The 20,102-nt window shown below is 36.8% G+C and overlaps 1 protein-coding gene across 6 annotated transcripts in view; it reads left to right on the forward strand.

The window, feature by feature from the left end:
• VWA8 (von Willebrand factor A domain containing 8) overlaps positions 1-20,102 on the forward strand; it is a 364,937-nt gene that overhangs the window by 177,338 nt on the left and 167,497 nt on the right. For all 6 annotated transcript variants that reach the window (XR_012327693.1, XR_012327692.1, XM_073795252.1 and 3 more), the window contains exon 21: positions 2,710-2,786. Coding sequence is in view for 4 of the 6 variants with exons in the window: in XM_073795252.1 (XP_073651353.1) it covers positions 2,710-2,786 (77 nt within the window). In the remaining 2 variants the exon portion in view is untranslated. The remainder of the gene's footprint in view (positions 1-2,709; positions 2,787-20,102) is intronic.

Raw genomic sequence — 20,102 nt, forward strand, 5'->3', positions numbered from 1 at the left:
CCTTAGTTAAGTCTTCAAGCCTTTTGGATGTCCCACAGCAGCACACTTATCACATGTATATCTATTATGTTTGCTTAATTGTGTGTGTTTCCTACTAGATTGTAAGCTATGAGTGTGGCTCAGGGGCTGTAGCTATTTTATTTACCGTTGTATCCTACTCAGCTAGTGCAGTACCTATAACATTAGGTGCTAAAACAGTTGATAAATTAGACAAGGGAGATAAGAAAGGGAGGAAGGAGAGAAGAGAAAGAAAGAAAGAAAAGAAAGAAAAAGAAAGAAAGAAAGAAAGAAAGAAAGAAAGAAAGAAAGAAAGAAAGGAAGGAGGGAGGGAGGAAGGAAGGAAAGAAAGAAAGAAAGGGAGAGAGAAAGAGTGAGAGAGAGTGGGAGGGAGGGAGGAAGGAAAGAAGAAAGAAAGAGTGAATGAAAGAAAGAAAGGGAGGGAAGGAGGAAAGAAGGAAGGAAGGAAAAAAGTTTTTCAAATAGAGACTACAAAGATTCTAGTGACAGTTTGAATGAGATCAGGGAAAAGATAGACAAAAACATTCCGAGATTCATTCATTGAGCAGCTGGGTACATGACAATACTGATATATTGGGGTTAAGAAAAAAGAAGAGTAAGTCTGGGTGGAAGCATAATGAGTTTAGTATGAACATCTGGTGCAGAAGTTCAGGTGACAATTAGGAATAGGGAATCTCATCTCAGCTAGAGCTTAGGAAAGAAGTGTGAGCCATACGTGATGACTGAAGTCAAGAGAGTGGGAGGGAGTGGGTGAGATTTCCAGAGACAGTATATGGAACTAGAAGATGTCTGAGGTTGGAGTTCTGAAGACCCTAACCTTTGTTAAAAACAAGACAACTGGCCCCAGATGGAGTCACCTATGCTAAATCCTACGTCACAAAACCCAGACTTAACTAGGTAACCGTTTCAGCCTCTCCCAGAAATGGAATTTTAAACCAGTCAATGAGGAATCACTGGTCAGCACTAGTGAGGTTATTTGCCTGATAGACCCCCTGCCTTCCCCTAAAGGAAAGTGACCTTGTCCCAACCTAGTATAACAATTTTGCTAGTATAACTTCCTTGTGCTGCTCCCTTCTGCCTATAAAAGTCTTTCATTTTGTACAGCTCCTCAGAGCTCCTTTCTATCTGCTAGATGGGATGCTGCCCAATACATGAATCACTGAATAAAGTCAATATGCTCTTTAGGGGCTCCCCTGGTGGTGCAGCGGTTAAGAATCCGCCTGCCAGTGTAGGGGACACAGGTTCGAGCCCTGGTCTGGGAAGATCCCACATGCCGCAGAGCAACTGAGCCCGCGCACCACAGCTACTGAGCCCACGAACCACAACTACTGAGCCTGCACGCCTAGAGCCTGTGCTCTGCAGCAAGAGAAACCCCCACTCGCCACAACTAGAGAAAGCCTGCGCACAGCAACGAAGACCCAACGCAGCCAAAAATAAATAAATAAATTTACTTAAAAAAAAAAGATCTTTAAAATTTACTCAGTTGAATTTTTTCTTTAAACGCATTTAAAGAAGACATAGCAAAAGAGCTTCTTAGTGGCAGCTTGGGACTTCACATTGCGTTGTCCTACATTTGTGGGCCTTGTAAGCTCCTAAAACAGTGCTCAGGAGGAGTTTGAAAAGGCATGGCTGATTCTGTAATCTTGCAAGTGGGGAGGGAGCAGGACCTCCCCATAGTAGTTTTTCATGACTTGTTTCTTTCAAGAAATCCTTTGTATTTCTGACATTACAATGCATTTATGATATATGTTTTTCTCTAGGTTTCTTGAACAGAGCTGATATAGCAACACACATTTTACTCAGCTGAACTTATTTACTTAAAATTTTACGTTGATTTCGACACGCCATTTAAAGCCCACATGGCTATTTTACCGTACGTTCGAATGTGAACATTATAAGAAATCAATGTGTTATTTATTGCTGGAACATATGTTACAGAACTCAGCTTTTTTAACTACTTCTACTCTTCCCACACAACCCACTTGTTAAAAGGTTTACATCCCATTAATAGAGTATTCCACCTCTAAGTGAAGACTTTAAAATGGAGCAGTAGCATGGGAATGGATTCCATTTCTAACAGTCTGTCCGCTACGAAAGGACAGCAACTCTCGCCATCAGTAATTGGTAAGGAAATGAGGGCATTTCTAGGAAGAGCAGATACAGTTGAGACTTATTAATAAACCCTGGTTATAATTTTAGGTTTCCAAGGTTTTAAAGGACTAAAAAGTAGGATAAAAGGAGAAGAAATTAGTGTTTGATTAAAACAGAAGTACAGTATTGTATTTATCTTTATATAACTAAAACCACACTTCTGAAGAACTGATTAGAAAAAATCATTGTTTTTACACTTATTTGATTTCCTTTAATGCCATTCTTCACATCTGAAATAGATAATATTCTGCTCTAATGTCTGCACTTCAGTGTAAAATTATAGAATAGAAAAAACAAGTCACAGAAGGTTAAAAATAATTATGAATATCCTTTTAAATAAGAACTTAGAGCTACTGTATTTCGAAGTAAAATTTTTTTTGAAAAAACCTTTATGTCATAGAAGGTGTGCTATATACGTTCACTCGTTTGGTTTTCATTAACAATAAGCTAAAACAGTAAGTAGGTTTTGGTAAGAGATTCTTCTGGTTTGTTTTACCTCCAGACAAAAGTTACTTTTAATGCTTCTTTGTGTAATTACAGGGCGTAGGAAAAAACAAGATTGTTGATAGATTCCTTCACCTGCTCAACAGACCTCGAGAATATATCCAGCTGCACAGGTAAGAGGATAAAACCTACAACCTCTTAAGATCTGGTTTAGTCATTTATTTTGCTCCCAGTACAATTTAAAAATACTTTCTTAAAGGCCCATTTTTAATACACCAGTTTAATTTCTGTTCCTCCTACTGTTATCTCTCCTCTCCTTAAAAGGTAATAAAACCATGCAAAATTTATTTTTAAAGTTACTAATGCTTTATAAACATGAATTAATAGATATTTTGTGGACAAAGAGTGATGAACATTACATTCAGGAAGCAGTTTTCATCAACATAAAGGCTCCTAAATTAGAAGAAAAATATGTAGAGACTAAGCCCACTCTCTAACAGGAAGCTAAAATAGCTCACAAGGAGAAACATAAACTATATGAATCTCAGGTGTGAGATAAGGAAGGCAAAACTATGAAGCAGTAAGTTATTAGTCTCCTTGCCTTCCTTGAGGTAGATTATTTAATTTTGCGTGGTTAGAATGCTGGTCCAGGGATAGCTTTTAATCAAATAGATTTTCTCAACATGGATTGTTCTTAGCTTTATCAATGAACCTGTTCTGAATATTTTAAAGATAAAATATAAGCAGCAGATCCACCAAAGGGGAGAGAGAAAAAAAAATAAATCAAGGAATATACCAAGTAATAAGCAACTTAAAAGTAGACTGAATTGTTATTGTTTTAATCCCAGGAAATTAACAAAAATATTGTGTAGTGGAAATAACACTGGATTGAGTTACAAGAATTGGTTTCTGGTTTGGATCCTTTCACTAAATAATGATGTGTTCTTGAGAGGAAAATGTAGGAGAAAAGAAGGTAGAGTTAGTGGACTAAAGGAGAAAGAGAAGAGGACCAAAGTGAAGCTGAGAGATGGTCAAAAACTCCTTCTTGGCATTTACACCTCTGGCTGTGATGGAGTAACTAATACCAGGTTAGTCCTACCACAGTAAAGAACTTTAAAACTGGACAAGACTCACAAACACTGGGAAAGGAACAACCACTAGGGACTGGTGAGCTGAACAATTACCAGAGTTCCCACATGGTTAAGAGACTTCATTAAACTTACTCCTGGTATTCATAAGATATCCTGTAAAGTTTATGCTTTAGAAGTAGGATCAATCTGCCCCTAGAGTAAAAGCTACTTTATGCCTACCCTTAATAAGTTTGAAAATAACACTTGAAAAAACAAGGATGTTTGCTATTTAACCCTATTTTGTAAGTTTTTCTCATACAAAATGATTTTAAAAGTTAAGGGGATGTATGTTGGGGGAAAATGTTTTGAAAAAAATCAAGCTGACGTGAATTAACTGCTTAGCTAAACAAACTTACCGAGCAATGAAAGAAGACTACAAAATCCAAACATTTAACAACAGAGCATTCACAATATGAAGCATTCAATAGAATATTACTAGGCATACAGATAAGCAGAAAATAGACCCAAATGGTCAATAGAAATAGACCCTAAAATGACAGATGATAGAATTAGCAGACAAGGACTGTAAAACAGTTGCCTTAAATATGTTCAAGCATATAAAGGGCATATAAAGGGGGAATGAACATAATGAGGGAATAATTAGGAATTCTCAGTACAGAAATAGCAACCTTAAAAAATCAGTCTCACATATGGGCAATTAGAGTTTCAAAAAAAAGGACAAAGAACGGGGCAGAGTAATATTTAAAGACGTAATGGTGAAAAAATTTCCAAATTTGATGAAAACATGAAGTCACCAATCCAGGAAGCTCAATGAACCTGTAGCAGGATAAGCAGGAAACCACAATAAAGTACATTATAATCAAATTGTTGAAAATTGAAAAGGAAATCTTTAAAGCTGCCAGTGAAAAAAAGACATATTACATATAGGAGGAAAATCATAAAAATGATGACTGACTTGTCATGAGAAATAAATACCACAAGTCAGTGAAATAGTTGTTTTTAAAGAGCCAAAAGAAGAAAAAAAAGTCAGTATACAATAGTATATCTGGCAAAACATTCTTTAGAAATGCAGACATTCTTGGATGAACAAAAACAGAGTATTTTTTACCACCAAACCTGCATAATATAAGAAAATTACAGTTCAGTATTAACCATGAGCATAGATAACAAAAATCCTTAACAAGTATTAAATCAAATTCAACAATATATAAAAAGGATAATACATCATAACCAAGCTGGTTTTATCCCAGGAATATAAGGTTGGTTTAACATTTGAAATCAAATAATTTAATTCACTCTATTTACAGCATAAAGGAAAAGCCATATGATCATTTCAGTCATTGCCAAAAAACAAACAAACAAACGAAAACACTTGATGAGATGCAGTGCTCATTCATGATAAAATGTTACAGCGAATTACAAATAGCAGGAAACTCCCTCAACCTGTTAAGATGCTTCTATGGAAAACCTATAACTAACTTATATTTAATGGTAAAAAAAAAAAAAAAACTAAATACTTTCCTCCTATGATTGAGGAAAAGGCAAGGATATTCACTTTTCATCATTATTCTAGCGGTCCTAGCCAGTGCAGTAAGGCAAGAAAAAGTAATAAATGGCACATATGTTTAAACAGAAGAAGTAAAATTGTCTAGAGACAACATGATTGTGTATATTAAAAACCCTAAGAAATCAAAAAAAAAAGAAAAAAACTATCAGGACTAAAAAGTAAATTGAGCTAGGTCACAGGATACAAGGTCAACGTACAGAATCAGTTGCATTCCTATCTAATTGCAATGGACAATGGGAAAATTAAAATATTTAGATACCTTTTATAATGGCATAAAAACATGAAATACTTAGGAATAAATTTAACAAAATTTGTACAAATTGTAATTTACTAATCTTAATAGGGCATGGCAAGGTCATCTCAACTCCTAAACTTCTGTAGCTCACCTAATACATAGCTTCAGAAAATTTCTAGCCTATTCCCATATCATCTCACAGTTCTTTATATGAATTACACCTTATGTAAACCTAGGAATTTCAACTTACCTTTTTTCTTTTTTTAAGAATTTACTATGTCAAGATTACAGGACTAGGTGTTTTAGGAGATATGGAAAGAAATAAGAAACATAATCTCTATCTTTAAGGAGCTGTAATACTGTTCTTGTTTGTGATTATTTCAGTCTTTCATGTTCCACTTAATCTAAAAAAATAACTCCTTTTTTTCCTCACCTTTAAGCCTTTCCACCAGTTTTTTTTCCTACGTGAACAAAGTTTGGGGGAAATAATGAAAGAATCAAAATGTTTGCTAGTGTCACCTGAATAACTTATTTGTAACATATCACAGTTCCAGTTTTTGAGCCACAAGACACGCGGCAAGACCTATATTTTATGTTTTAAGGATGATACAGTGAGCATTGCAGTTATTCATTCTTATTTGTGCTATTTTATCTCTTTCATTTTGGTTTCATTGTGTTTAGTCTGTACTGTTTAGTGGTGCTCTTAAAAATACGTAATTCCTTGAAAGTTTTAATGAAGCGTATACTAATGCCACTTATAAATTAGAGCCAAGACAAATGAATTTAAATTTTATATTTTAAAATAATCAAGCAGAAAACCAACTTTTCTCTTAAGGATGACTTCAGAGGTTGAAATCAGCTCTCAAATTTATGCTCAGAAATATGGAAGTCACTTTATATGAGGGTCCCTTTGTATGGTGAGGCAGTTTTTAGATTTCTGTATATTGGATGTTAGAATATTTTTAAAGAAAGATACATTAGGCTGAGCTAGCTCAATTAATTCTGATTGTAGATTATGAAGGTTAGTTAATACAAGCAGCAAGAAAGGAAGCAAAGAAATGTAACATGTACTTAGTAATTATTCTTGGGTCTGTGTCACCATCACATTCATTGTAAACAGGCCTTTTGCTTATAATTCATTATCTTTAATAGTTACAGCCCTCAGAATGGGAGAAAATATTTGCAAATGAAGCAACTGACAAAGGATTAATCTCCAAAATTTACAAGCAGCTCATGCAGCTCAATAAAAAAAAAGCAAACAACCCAATCCAAAAATGGACAAAAGACCTAAATAGACATTTCTCCAAGGAAGATATACAGATTGCCAACAAACACATGAAAGAATGCTCAACATCATTAATCATTAGAGAAATGCAAATCAAAACGACAATGAGATATCATCTCACACCGGTCAGAATGGCCATCATCAAAAAATCTAGAAACAATAAATGCTGGAGAGGGTGTGGAGAAAAGGGAACACTCTTGCACTGTTGGTGGGAATGTAAATTGATAAAGCCACTATGGAGAACAGTATGGAGGTTCCTTTAAAAACTACAAATAGAACTACCATACGACCCAGCAATCCCACTACTGGGCATATACCCTGAGAAAACCATAATTCAAAAAGAGTCATGTACCAAAATGTTCATTCAGCTCTATTTACAATAGCATAGCACAGGGAGATCAGCTAGGTGGTTTGTGACCACCTAGAGAGGTGGGATAGGGAGGGTGGGAGGGAGGGAGATGCAAGAGGGAAGAGATATGGGAACATATGTATAACTGATTCACTTTGTTATAAAGCAGAAACTAACATACCATTGTAAAGCAATTATACTCCAATAAAGATGTTAAAAAAAAAGAAGTTTTAATAAATCTTATTTTTCTAGGAATTATTCCTTGTCTTCTAATTATTGGCATAAAGTTGTTTATAATACCACTTTATGATATTTCAATGTCCTTAGGCCCAGAAATGATATTATCATTTTTATTCGTGGTATTGGTTATTTGCCTTCTCTCTGTTTTTCATGATCGGTTTTGCCAGGAGTTATCAGTATTATTGGTCTGTTCAAGCAACCAGCTTTTGGCACTGTTGAATGTCTCTTTTGTATGTTTCTTTTCTATTTCAATAATTTCTGATTTTATCTTTATTATGCCCTTTCTTTTATTTTCTTTGGATTTAAAATGCTGTTTATTTTTAAACTTTTTTATATGAATGATTAATTGATTTTCAACCTTTATATGTGTTTGAGGCTGTCTATATTTGAATCTCTTTTTGAGTCTTGGTTTTCTCATCTCTGAGTAATAGAAGTTGACAAGGTTATTTTTAATATCTCTCAGGTCTTTATTCTAATATCTTTGAATAGGCAAGAAGAAGACAGTATTCAATGTGCTTTAGAAAGTTTAGAAGATTAGAGATACAGTCATCCCTCATTATTTGTAGGGGATTGGTTCTAGGACCCCCATGGATGCTATAATCCACAGATGCTCAGGTCTCTTATATAAAATGGTGCAGTATTTGCATATAACCTGTGCACATCCCCCCATATACTTTAAATCATCTCTATATTACTTACAATACCTAATACAATGTAAATGTTATATAAATAGTTGTAAATACAGTGTAAATGTAGTGTGAATATTTGCCACATGACAAATTCTAGTTTTGCTTTTTGGAACTTCTGGAAATTTTTGTTGTCCCAAATATTTTCAATTTGAGATTGATTGATGCATGATGCAGAAACTGTGAATACAAAGGGCCGACTGTACTATGCTTTACTTTCTACCTAGAATGTCCCTTATATCAATCTTTTGTTGAAAAGTAACAAATAATTCATAAATAGTAAAGAAGTACCTGCTGATTATATCCCATGGTAATTCTGATATTGGCTACATAAATATATTTTCTATGAAAAAACTTTCTAAATTCAAAATGTAATAAAATTTTCAAAGTTACAGATTTTTATTATTTTTGCTTATATCACTCATTGCTATATCATTGATTGATGATAGTATTACAAATAAAATATCTACTCATTTAGATACTGGGGTACCTCTCTTTGTCAGTATTTGATATTTAATTTGTTATGTAAAGTTGGAAGTAAAAAAATCTCCATTTGTGTTTAAAATATATATTATTAAAGGATTTTCATTAAATAGACTGACATTCCCACTAATTTCAATGTGGACGGTTTTTTTCTTTATTATGTACAACTTTATGACTGTATTTGTCATAAAATTAAAGCTCATGAAATTGCCTTAAGAGAAACATATGTTTTAAAAGATCTAAAAATAGCAGTCAAAAAAAATGTTTGGAACTTCTCTGATCTGTGGGTGACCTATTTAATGTCATTAACTCTGTCAATTTCAGATTCCTTTTAATGGATTTGCAATGTTACCATCTAAGTAATCAGTCACACTGAATTTAGTTTATGGATGCATTCCAACAAAATTGGTTATGTGCCATTCAAAACATAATCTTGATAAGTAAAACCGTCACCAAACATACATGAAGAAAACATACAACCAACGTACTTCGGAGTGTGGCCGTCTTATGTTTTAATGATCAGATCTCATAAAATGAGCAAGCTAGGCAATTCATGTTTTTAGTTAAAATCAAGCTGTTGTCCTAAGAGTATGATTTAGATAATTTAAAAGATTAATGAGTATAATGACTTTTACGGTATATATTTCAAGCAGAGGAGACTACATGGCTCACATTTGTGAAGTGTATTTATTTACTTCTCTTCCCACAATAGTATGTTAATTTGACATTAAAGAGGGGTATTTCTCCCCGAATACTTCAAGGTTTGGTCCACTGTTACTTCTGCATGGAACTTTTCTGATTTGTCATTCTGGGTGTATTTGTTCCCTCCTCTGAAACTCCACAGGACTGAATTTGTACCATTGTGATAGAAAGAACATGGATTTTAAAAGATAAAATTATGTCTCTACCATTAACTTTTTTTATAATTATTAAAAACTTTAATAATTTTTAAAAATTTAATCATTTAGATTTTTTTAAACATCTTTATTGGAGTGTAATTGCTTTACAATGGTGTGTTGGTTTCTGCTTTATAACAGTGAATCAGCTATACATATACGTATATCCCCTTATCTCCTCCCTCTTGCGTCTCCCTCCCACCCTCCCTATCCCACGCCTCTAGGTGGTCACAAAACACCGAGCTGATCCCCCTGTGCTATGCGGCTGCTTCCCGTTAGCTATCTATTTTACATTTGGTAGTGTATATATGTCCATGCCACTCTCTCACTTCGTCCCAGCTTACCCTTCCCCCTCCCCATGTCCTCAAGTCCATTCTCTACATCTCCGTCTTTATTCCTGCCCCTAGGTTCTACCATTAACTTTTATGTGGCCTTGAACTCCTTGAGTCCTGATTTCTTTACCTACCAAATTGAAATAATAATACCCTTCAAGATGGTTGTGAAAATTAGGTGAAAATGTTTGCCAAGGACCAGCCACAATGTCTGGCACATTTTAGGTCCCTAAATACTCAGGCTAACTCATAAGTATTAGTTTCTTGCCACATAGCCCACTTCCTCTCACTCTGATTTGCATTATAATTTCTATATCTTATGTCTATACCCCCTTCCCCAGTCATGCCTCTCCAACTAAATAAGGAATTTTTTGAAGGCAGGAGTCAGGTTTATTCATTATATATTAATTCATTTCACCTAATTTGTATTTATTAGATTCCTGTTGTTTGCCCATAGCTGTTTGGGGGCACGGATGATGTACAGTCATTCCTAGTATCTGTAGGGGATTGATTCCAGGACCCCCACGAATACCCAAATCCAAGGATGCTCAGGTCCCTTATATAAAATGGCATAGTATTTGCATATAACCTACACATGTCCTCCCATATGCTTTAAATCATCTCTAAGTTACTTATAATACCTAATACAATGTAAATACTATATAAATAGTTATAAATGCAATATAAATGCTATATAAATAGTGGCTGGCTCACAGCAAATTCAAGTTTTGCTTTCTGGAACTTTAAGATTTTTTTTTTCAAATGTTTTCAATTCACAGGTGGTTGAGTCCTTAGATGCAGAACCTGTGGGTGTGGAGGGCTGACTGTATAGATGATGATCTTGATTTTGACTAGATGTGCTTGCTTGCTTGTCAGTGGGTGAGAATACATCAACATTTATAATACAGTGTTGTATATAAGCCAAGAAAGAAACATGTGCAGGTTCTGTGGGACCCTTGAAGAGAGGTACCCAACCCTCTGAGTGTATGCATGTGATTTGGTGGAAGGGTCTGGAGAAGGTGGCACTCAAACTGAGTCTTTAGGGATAAGTAGGCGTTTTCTAAGTGCAGAACACAGAACAAGGCATTGCAGTTACTGAAAACAAGCTGTCTAGGGCTTCCCTGGTGGCGCAGTGGTTGAGAGTCTGCCTGCCGATGCAGGGGACACGGGTTCGTGCCCCGGTCCGGGAAGATCCCACATGCCGCGGAGCGGCTGGGCCCGTGAGCCATGGCCGCTGAGCCTGCGCGTCCGGAGCCTGTGCTCCACAACGGGAGAGGCCGCAACAGTGAGAGGCCCGTGTACCACAAAAAAAAGAAAAAGAAAACAAACTGTCTAAAAGTAGGACGTGAAGGCAGCTTGGGTAGCATGGAATGTATGTGGGTAGATGCAAGAGCTGATGCCAAGAGGAAGATGTGGACCTTGTGGGGACTTCATGGGCCTTGCTGAGGTTGGATTTTATCCTGAGTGCAATGTGATGGCATTAAAGCAAGATCATTAGGACCATAGTCTGTGGGTAGATCAGGGTCAGATGAGACTTGAATCACAGAGAACACTAGGAGGTGATTGCAGTAATCCAGATAAAATCGTTGGAGCCAAACAAACATACTGGCAATGAAAACGGGAAGAAGGGAAGTGGTGAAGTGGGTTTAACTGGCTAATTTTAGGTTGATAACTGTATGGAGGCTGAGGAGAAAAGAAGAGTGGACAAGGGGAGGACGACTGCATTGCACTGTAGATGGTTATTGTTAAAACCCTTGTCTTTCCCCTGTCATATTTTTGTATACTTTTTCTTTATGAAATCAAATGAGATAAAAGGAAGTGTAAAACTGTAGCACTGACCTTCTCCATATCAAATATCCTGGAGCGAATGATGACATGCTTTAAAAAGCACAGCATCATTCAGCATACAAGGCTTTCCTCAATCTGAAGAAAACTGCATGTGACTGTATAAATTTTGAAATTCACGAAGTCCCAAAGGGCAAATAGATGTATCGATAAGAAATAGAAAAACTAAAAGCTTTTTTGAAGTTTCATGGAAAAAAATATTATTGATCCATCAAGACATTCTGATAAGAGCAATAGAGAACTGGAGATGTGTCTGATGTCATAGGCTGCCGGGATACTCCTTCTGTCTCATCTTCCGCATTATGAACTTGGAAAGGCTATTTTAGAAACATTTTTATCAGCAGTTAGACGGTAGTTTTCCCACTAAGAATGCCTTCTACTGCCTTTTCTTACAGAATGAATTATGCCACTACCTCTAACTTTTCCATGTAGATATTTAGGTTTGTAATAATTTTTGACTCCAAATCCATTTAAATTTCTGTACTATTTTTGCTTTTTCAATTAACAAACATGTAACTAGCAGCTACTCTGTGCTAAGCACTGTTCTACACTGTTTTCAAATTGCAACTCGTTTTTGCACACAACTCTGAGTTCAGTACTGTTACCATCCCAGTTTTGCAGATGAGGACAGAGGCACAGAGAGGTTAGAAAACTTGTCTGAGGTCACACAGCTGTCTTCATACAGTCTGGCTTCAGCCTTATGTTCTAACCACTGCAGTGTGCTGCTTCTTGACTTTGTCATGCTGATCAAATAGTATTTTAGTGATAGTAGCACTTTAGTAAGTACCTCACTAAAGTACTAGCCATGTGTTAAGATTGTTGGTCAACCAATTCTTAGATTTAATACTTCAATCTACATATAATAGCTTGATTTTTTAAATTCTTGCTTCATATTTCTAATCCTTGCCCAGCTTGATCCCAAAGCCTTTCCTTTGGCCAGTTATTCCATATTCCCTTTTCTTTCCAATAATAATATCCTTATTAAATTTCATTTTCTGTTTTCTTGACTACTTCTCCAGATTATTAAACTTCTTTTGTGTCTTAATGCACCTCTCCTGAGGTGTATCATCAGTGTACTTAACAGCTCTGTTTTCTGTTCTGTCACCCAGGTAATTCATAAAATTGTAAACCAAATCAATTCCTGTGACCTTTTATATGATGTTCCTCCCAGGCGGACACGGCTTCAGTTCTCGGTGCACTCACCAAATGGTTGTTGTAGGTTATAGAGGTGGGTGAGTCAGAGCTGCAGACAGACCCTGAAACTGGAGACCCCAGCCAGCAGGCTGCTCTAGACTGTCTTGGAAGAGAAGACTGGAAACAAGCAGGATTCTATGGGATTCTTTTTTATTTTTATTTCCTAAATCACAAGCTAAATAAGCTTGAGAACCACTGATACAGTGTGTGTTTTTTCTTAGTTTTGTTATATCCTTTGCCACTAGAGAATAGCTACATTCTTTTCAAGTGTTACACACTTTTTTAGTTTGAGAAAAATTTCAAAAATCAAAAACATGTAAATAAAAACATGTAGCACATACCCAAGTTTATCACTCATATTTAACAACTATTAGTATTTTTCTCAAATTTGATTCTACTCTTCTTTTTGCAGAAGGGAAACACTAATTATAGCTGAAATCCCCTTTACCACCACCTCCAATCTCATCTCCCCTTCTTCAAGTCAATCACTATTCTCAATTTAGTTTATAACCTTCCAGTCATTTGTATGCATGTTTTTTAAAATTGTAAAGCAAATTTTTGTTAAGAAAATAGTTATTTCACACTGACTTCCACTGTAAAATCAGTGATGCTCTGATGGCGGGGGCGGGGGGGGAATTTTTTAAAACTTTTAGTCCTTAGTTGTAATAAAAAGTAAACTCAGTCTTACAATTGTTTCAATATCAGATTATCTTAACATGCTTAACCTTGCGCTCCAACCACTGAAACCTGCTCTCCTCTCTCTGGAGAGCTTCACCTGCAGGTTTCTTTCAGCAGCATCCTTAGTTAAGCTGCTAGAGTGAAGAAGTATCTTGGGCCAGTGTCATATACTTCCCAACCATCTTTTAATTCATTAAGATCTAACATGTTTTTTTGTTGAGCTTTATAAAGTGCCAGTTCTTATAAGTGAGACAGATATTGCTGTAGCCAGACTCTTCAGATGACAGCAACAGTGACACCATGAGCTGAAGGAGACGGGGTGAGGTGCTTAAATTAAGCAGGTAGATTTGTGTCCTAATGCGATCACTTAGTTCACAACACCGTTATCTATTTCTCTTAATGGATATATATCTGTAATGTTTTGTGCAAGAATTAAGAGCACTACTGGAAAATCTAAGAATTTCTTCTTTACTTCATTTGACTTTATTCCTTTATGCACCCAAATAGTCAACAGATATCTAGGTTAGGTACTCTAGAAGCAGAACCAGAGATGGAAATATCTGTATAAGTGATTTTAGAAGGAGAGCTTTTAGGTGAAACTTTCTGGGAAGTGAAGGAATCAGGATAAGACTGCGGAAAAGAAGTGGTTTTATTTATTTTTTAGTTTTTTAGTTTTGGCCGCCCCATGCAGCTTGTGGGATCTTAGTTCCCTGACCGGGGATCGAACCCTGGCCCCTGTCAGTGAGAGCACGGAGTCCTAACCACTGGACCGCCAGGGAACCCCCAAGAAGTGGTTTTAGGTGAAGTCTGGCCTCAGCCTCCTCACAGGAAGCTCTGGAGCACGAATGGCACTACTCAGTTATCCCACCTGGAAGTAAAAGAGAGCCAGGCTTCTTTGCTCCCACGTCAGTGAGGCATTAGTCAGGAGAGGAATCAGGGAGAACCTCTAACTTCCCAGGCATTTCTGGACAAGATACTCCCCAGTGATGGAGGGCAATTCTTTGGAGAGGGGTGCAGCTGTGAGCTTTTAGAAGTCAATGCTACAGTAGCTGTGGGATGGGTGCCTTTGGTAGCAAAGGAGATCTGGGTAGGACACCAACAACATATACTACCAGCCACCAACAATATACCCTACCAGAAAACTCAGCCTCCCATTGAGTGCAGCCCCTCGCACTGTTCTAGACCTTGAGAAATGCAGTGATGAACAAGATAGACAAGGTTGTTGCTGCCATGAAGCTTTCCTTCTAGTGGTAAAAAGGAGGTATGCAATGAACAAATAATTCAGTAAACTGGAAAATATCAATGCTATAATGGAAATGATATAAAAGGATTTATAGGGTGATGTGATAAGGAGGAAATGAGTAAGTTTGGCAGTAGTTACTATCTTCATAATTGTGCTGGGATTTACAGCAAGACGTTCTAGCATTTTAGCAGCTTTGTTCTGCAGATTCAGTGGTTGAATTGACCCTATGTACGATGGATCCATAAAAGATTACAGATTATAGTAACTAGAGACTTGTGAGAACTTGGACTAGTGATAGTTTGAAACAGGATTCCAGCCAACAGCTGAAGTTACCAGGCCTAGCTAGGGTCTGACCCAGGGGGAATAGGGTTTTCGGGACAAGGGTTACTAGGGATATTTGTACTAGTATCAGTACATCCCCAAATAGGAGATTTATAACCTCTCTGAGCAAAACCAATGAGTCATGTATCTCGTTCCCTGGTTAGAATAGGAAATCAGGAACTGAGCAGGGCTGAGCCTGCAGCAGCTGAGTGAAACTGAATAAAGTAGGGATAGCACCATAAGCTCAGCAATCTACTAACAAAGGTGTCTTTCATGTTATACACACCACATTCTGAATGTGATTTTTTTTTACCAACTCTTAGTGGTAGTGGTTTAAGTTGTATATAATTGAATATCTTTTTCCACCAAGGACTTAAATTCTGCTGCTGCATTATTTGAACACTTTTACTAATACATATTTACTGGTTTCTGCTGGCAGCTGATCAGATGACAGTAGTGCTACATAGTCAGCAGTGTTCATTTGTTTTAAGACATGGTTTTTAGGAATACATTGCATCAAAAAGTATAAACCATTTATTATAAAACTGGGCTAAAATAAAACAGAAGCCTCAAATTTTTAAAAGAAAAGCATGAGTTTGGGTAACCTCTTTGAGCCTGAATTTCATCATAGGATTGTTGGAGGTATTAAATGACATATGTCGCATGTGTCTAGGACAGTGCCTGGTGTGTGGTAGGTACCCAGTTAAAATTAAATCTCTTCTCTATAAATCTGTATTGTCCATATACCTCCTGCCCCTTCCTCTCTTCTTAGCTTTGAATCTGCAGTTTTCTTTTTAAAATATCCACATTGGTATCTCTGGAGCATTTCAAATCCCAAATGTCCATCTCTTCATACCAAATTTTCCTTTATAAATGTCCTCCAGCCCCTTTTCTATACCTCATTCATGGTGGGTATCAGTAAAGCAGTGCTTATGATTGGTAAAGGAAAGAATGGATGTTTCCTCTCTGAGCTTATGGAATCCTGTATCCAGTCACCTGGTCTGTAATCGATATACCTTTTTCCTTTCCCTGTCCTTTATCTTGACAGCCAGTTATTACAGAATCATGTCTACATTTTTCTAGATCTCCCAAATATTTTCCTCTTTGCCTTTCCTACAGTCACTAGCCATACCTAGACTATTAAAATAGTTTCTTCTCCTTCAACCTAGAATTGTGACCAAGTCCTTTCAATTCCATCCTCTGGGCCATAGATCCATTCCTAATTTTCTCTTGCCTGGATTTTTACAGTAGCCTCCTGGTTAAAAACTCAGCCTTCAATCTGTCTTTCCCAAGCCTCGTACTGTTCCATCAGTAAAGTTGATCACTTATTGTCCTGCTCAGACCCTTCAATGATGCCCATTGCCAACAATATCAAGTCCATAGTCCTTAATCTGAGCCCCATCATTTTTCATTTCATTAGTCTTACTTCCAACCTTTCTCTCCCACATACTCGGGCTTAATCCATATGAACAGCTTGTGGTTCCCAAGAATCACGTGCCTATTCACGACTCCCTCACTTGCCACTTGCAGCTTTTATAGCCTGGAATGCCCCACTCTATCAAGTCTATCTGGAAAGTTCTTACTTTTTCTTCAAAATGCAAATCAAAGTCTTTTCTTCTAGGAAAATTTCTTAGACCCTTCCTTCTCCTTTTCCTTCACAAGCAGATGTTTCCTTTCTTTGTGACAACATTAGTACAAAGCGCTTCTTAAAGTGGGGAGCATGTACCAAGAAGTTCAAGACCATCCACTGGAACATGGGAAGACATTAGAATTTATATTTACTTTGCTTTTAAAAATATGAAATAAGCATTACCAATATTTAGTATACTGACTGACACTGGCACCCTCATTTGTTCAGTTTGTCACATATGGGAAATGGGACGTATCCAGAGAGAATTGCGGGAGTTTGTATTATGGGAAGATGACAGTGGCGCTCTCAGGTATTCATCTGATTGCACAATATGACAACACATAACAGTTTACTGTGCCCAGTTTAGCAGATTTGTGGTTTACATTACCCAGTGTTAACTAAGCCAGCCCTCATATAATGGATAGTGGTTTAAAAGATTCTTGAAGAAGCAACCCTGGGTTGAAAATATCGTTAATAATATAAACATAAACAAATGACATGGAATCGGCAGAAAATTATGTAAGTATAACTATTGATAGAGCATCTGATTTGATTGGATAGAGACAAGACTCTTAAATAAGGTTACAGAGGACATCACACATGAAATGTATTCACTCCATGATGATTCAAAACAAAACACTGCCACACAGATTGAAAGCAGACTTGCACCCAGTGCTACAGGATGTCACCAGTTAGATATGTCACATAAAAACAAGAGCTTTAAAGCAAAGCCAGAACTATTGCAATGTTTTGGAATAAGGTAGGAACTGACTGTGAAAATCTTTCATACTACACAGTCTCACTTATAATCTCATTGTAAAGTATTTAAAAGATCTGTCAAACCTGCCCATTTGTCTTTTACCAAGTCAAGAGTTCACAATTTGTTGATCTGTCTGTGTGTTAATGGCTGTTAGAGAGATGCTATGTAACAGATACTTTAAAAATTAAAAAAAAAAAAACACATTTAATTTGACCCTTCAAGCTACAGGTCATGTTTTAGCAGTAAAGTAGAAAATAACTCCTTAAAAAAAACTTCTCTGGAGAGAGTGTTTTTAAATCAGATGTTTATAACTTTCAGTTAGTTTTTTTGTGGCTGAAAATAATATATGTCACTCTGTGATACTGTGATATAATAATTATATGTTTGGTCTTCATTCCCTTTCCCAGCACAAGAGCTTCTAAAACGCTTGTAATTTCCTGTGTTATAAGGGTATCTTTTGTTAAAATATTTGGTCTTCGTCTTCAGTTCTAAGACCCTTGGAATCTCCAGAATGATAAGAGAGTCTCATAAGATGACTCTAGGGTCTCTAGAGAATTGTCGGGTGTGGAAAACCCACATATTTGGTGTCAGAAGTAGAAATAGATCGTAGTACTCCTAAAATGTCTCATGTCTGCACACTAAAACAATTTAAAATACAATTTCTTACAAATGAAGAGTTTCAATGAGTTTTGAACCTATTCGTTCAAAATATATATAAAATGTGACGCTGTCTGATTAGTTTGCAAAAACACTGACATCAGGAAAGATGGAAATTCCCAAGCCTAACTGTAACGAAAACCTTTGTATGTTTTGATAGATGAGATTGAAAAATGCATGTTGAGCTATAGGGACTGCAGTCAATATTGCACTTCTGTTTGGAGCTACGAGTCTTTGTGAGCTCTTTTTCAGCTATAATAAGTATTGAAATAAACTCAGTTTAGGACTGGACCTTTAAATCACACAAGTAATAAAATGTATTAATCACATTATTCTTTTTAAAATATCCTTCTTTAATTTTTAATGAGAACAAAAAGGGGTTCTTTTGTATTATTAACAAATAAAATTTTAAAGTGTTTTTAAGGTATTGTTTTTCATCTTTAGCTCAGTTGTTGTTTCTATTTTGGTGTACTTTAGAATGTATCTTCTTAAAACAAAAACATTTTATTAATGGTACATTTAGAGCCACTGACCTAGAGTAGGCTCTGCTATTATACACGTCATTCTTTATCACAATCACGTGTTTCCACCTCTGTCTTCCCTGCTAGACAGTGTTCTCTCCCTAAGGGCAGGGGCATTTCTTTGAACTGCCTCCTCCAGCATGATTTCTGGAATATGGTAGATGTTTGATAAGATTTGTTAAGCAAATGAATAAATGCAATGTCTGTTCCTTCCCATCCATCTTTGAGACATCCATTTAGAGAATCCTCTCTCTGAAATGGATAGATGATTGGTCCTCCATTCCCATGAGATGAAAGTCAGACTCTTAGCACACGATATTTAAGAAGAGTGTGCACTCCGACTCACCCCACCTATCCAGCTCTACTCCCCTCCATGCAGCTCTGTTCTAGACAGACTACTCTTGTATCTCCAAACTTCGACGTGTTTTGCTATTCCTCTATCTGGAAGCACCTTCCACCCATCTCTGCCAGTTAAAATCAAATTTAATCATCAAGATCCTGTTTTCTTCAGTCAGAATTAATTGCCTTCTCCTCTGTGTACACATTGAACTTTGTTTTAATTTCTATTATAGCCCTTATCACATTCTGATGTAAGTTATTTTCATTTTATATTTATTTATTTATTTTGGCCATGCCAGGTGGCATGCAGGATCTTAGTTCCCTGACCAGGGATTGAACCCATGCCCCCTGCATCGGGAGCGTGGAGTCTGATGTGAGTTACATTTATCTTATATATCTCTTGTCATGTGAGTTTCTTGAGAGCAGGAGCTCTGGATTATTCATTTTATAACCCTTCATACCTAATAATCTGCTTTACAAATTGGTAATACATAATATAGTTTTAATACACTCACGGGTTTATTCATCCTTTATGCAAACATTTATTACATGCATAGAAGGTACAAGGCATGATGACAGGCTCTAGGTATATTAAAAATATATATATATATGATATCCTCTTGTCTATAGATGGTATGCCTAGTGAGGGGACGGTCATAGAAATGTTACCAAGCAAGGGCTCTCTGCCCAATGTACATAGAAGCCAATACCAGGGCTCAAATCTGTCTCCTCAGTCTGGGGTTCAGTCAAACCTTCATGAGTTAGGTGAGGAGGGTTGGTATGCAGAATCACTGGCAGGGCACGTTCTGATTGGAGGGCTTTGGAAAGTGGCCATTTGTGGTAAGGTGTGGTAAAGGGGGCTTCAGCACTGGGTCTTCCTGGACGATGGACCCTTCGCCTCTGAAAGGGATCCCGTGTTCAGGTTCTGGTCATGTCCTCGTCCTTTGGTTCCATGGCCGGGGGAGGGGGTGGGTAGAAATGTTGGTTCTAGGTGTTACTTGAGGACAAAATTTTCTCCTCTGTGCATGCTTGGCCTGCATGACTTGCAGTTTTGTTCTGCTGTCTTTGAAAAGTAATTCAGTAACTTGTTAGAAACAGGATAGGGCCAGTTTGGGCTGGTTCTGCGGTTACCTGAAC

This window comes from Tursiops truncatus, chromosome 18 (genome assembly GCF_011762595.2).
Source record: "Tursiops truncatus isolate mTurTru1 chromosome 18, mTurTru1.mat.Y, whole genome shotgun sequence".
NCBI lineage: Eukaryota > Metazoa > Chordata > Mammalia > Artiodactyla > Delphinidae > Tursiops > Tursiops truncatus.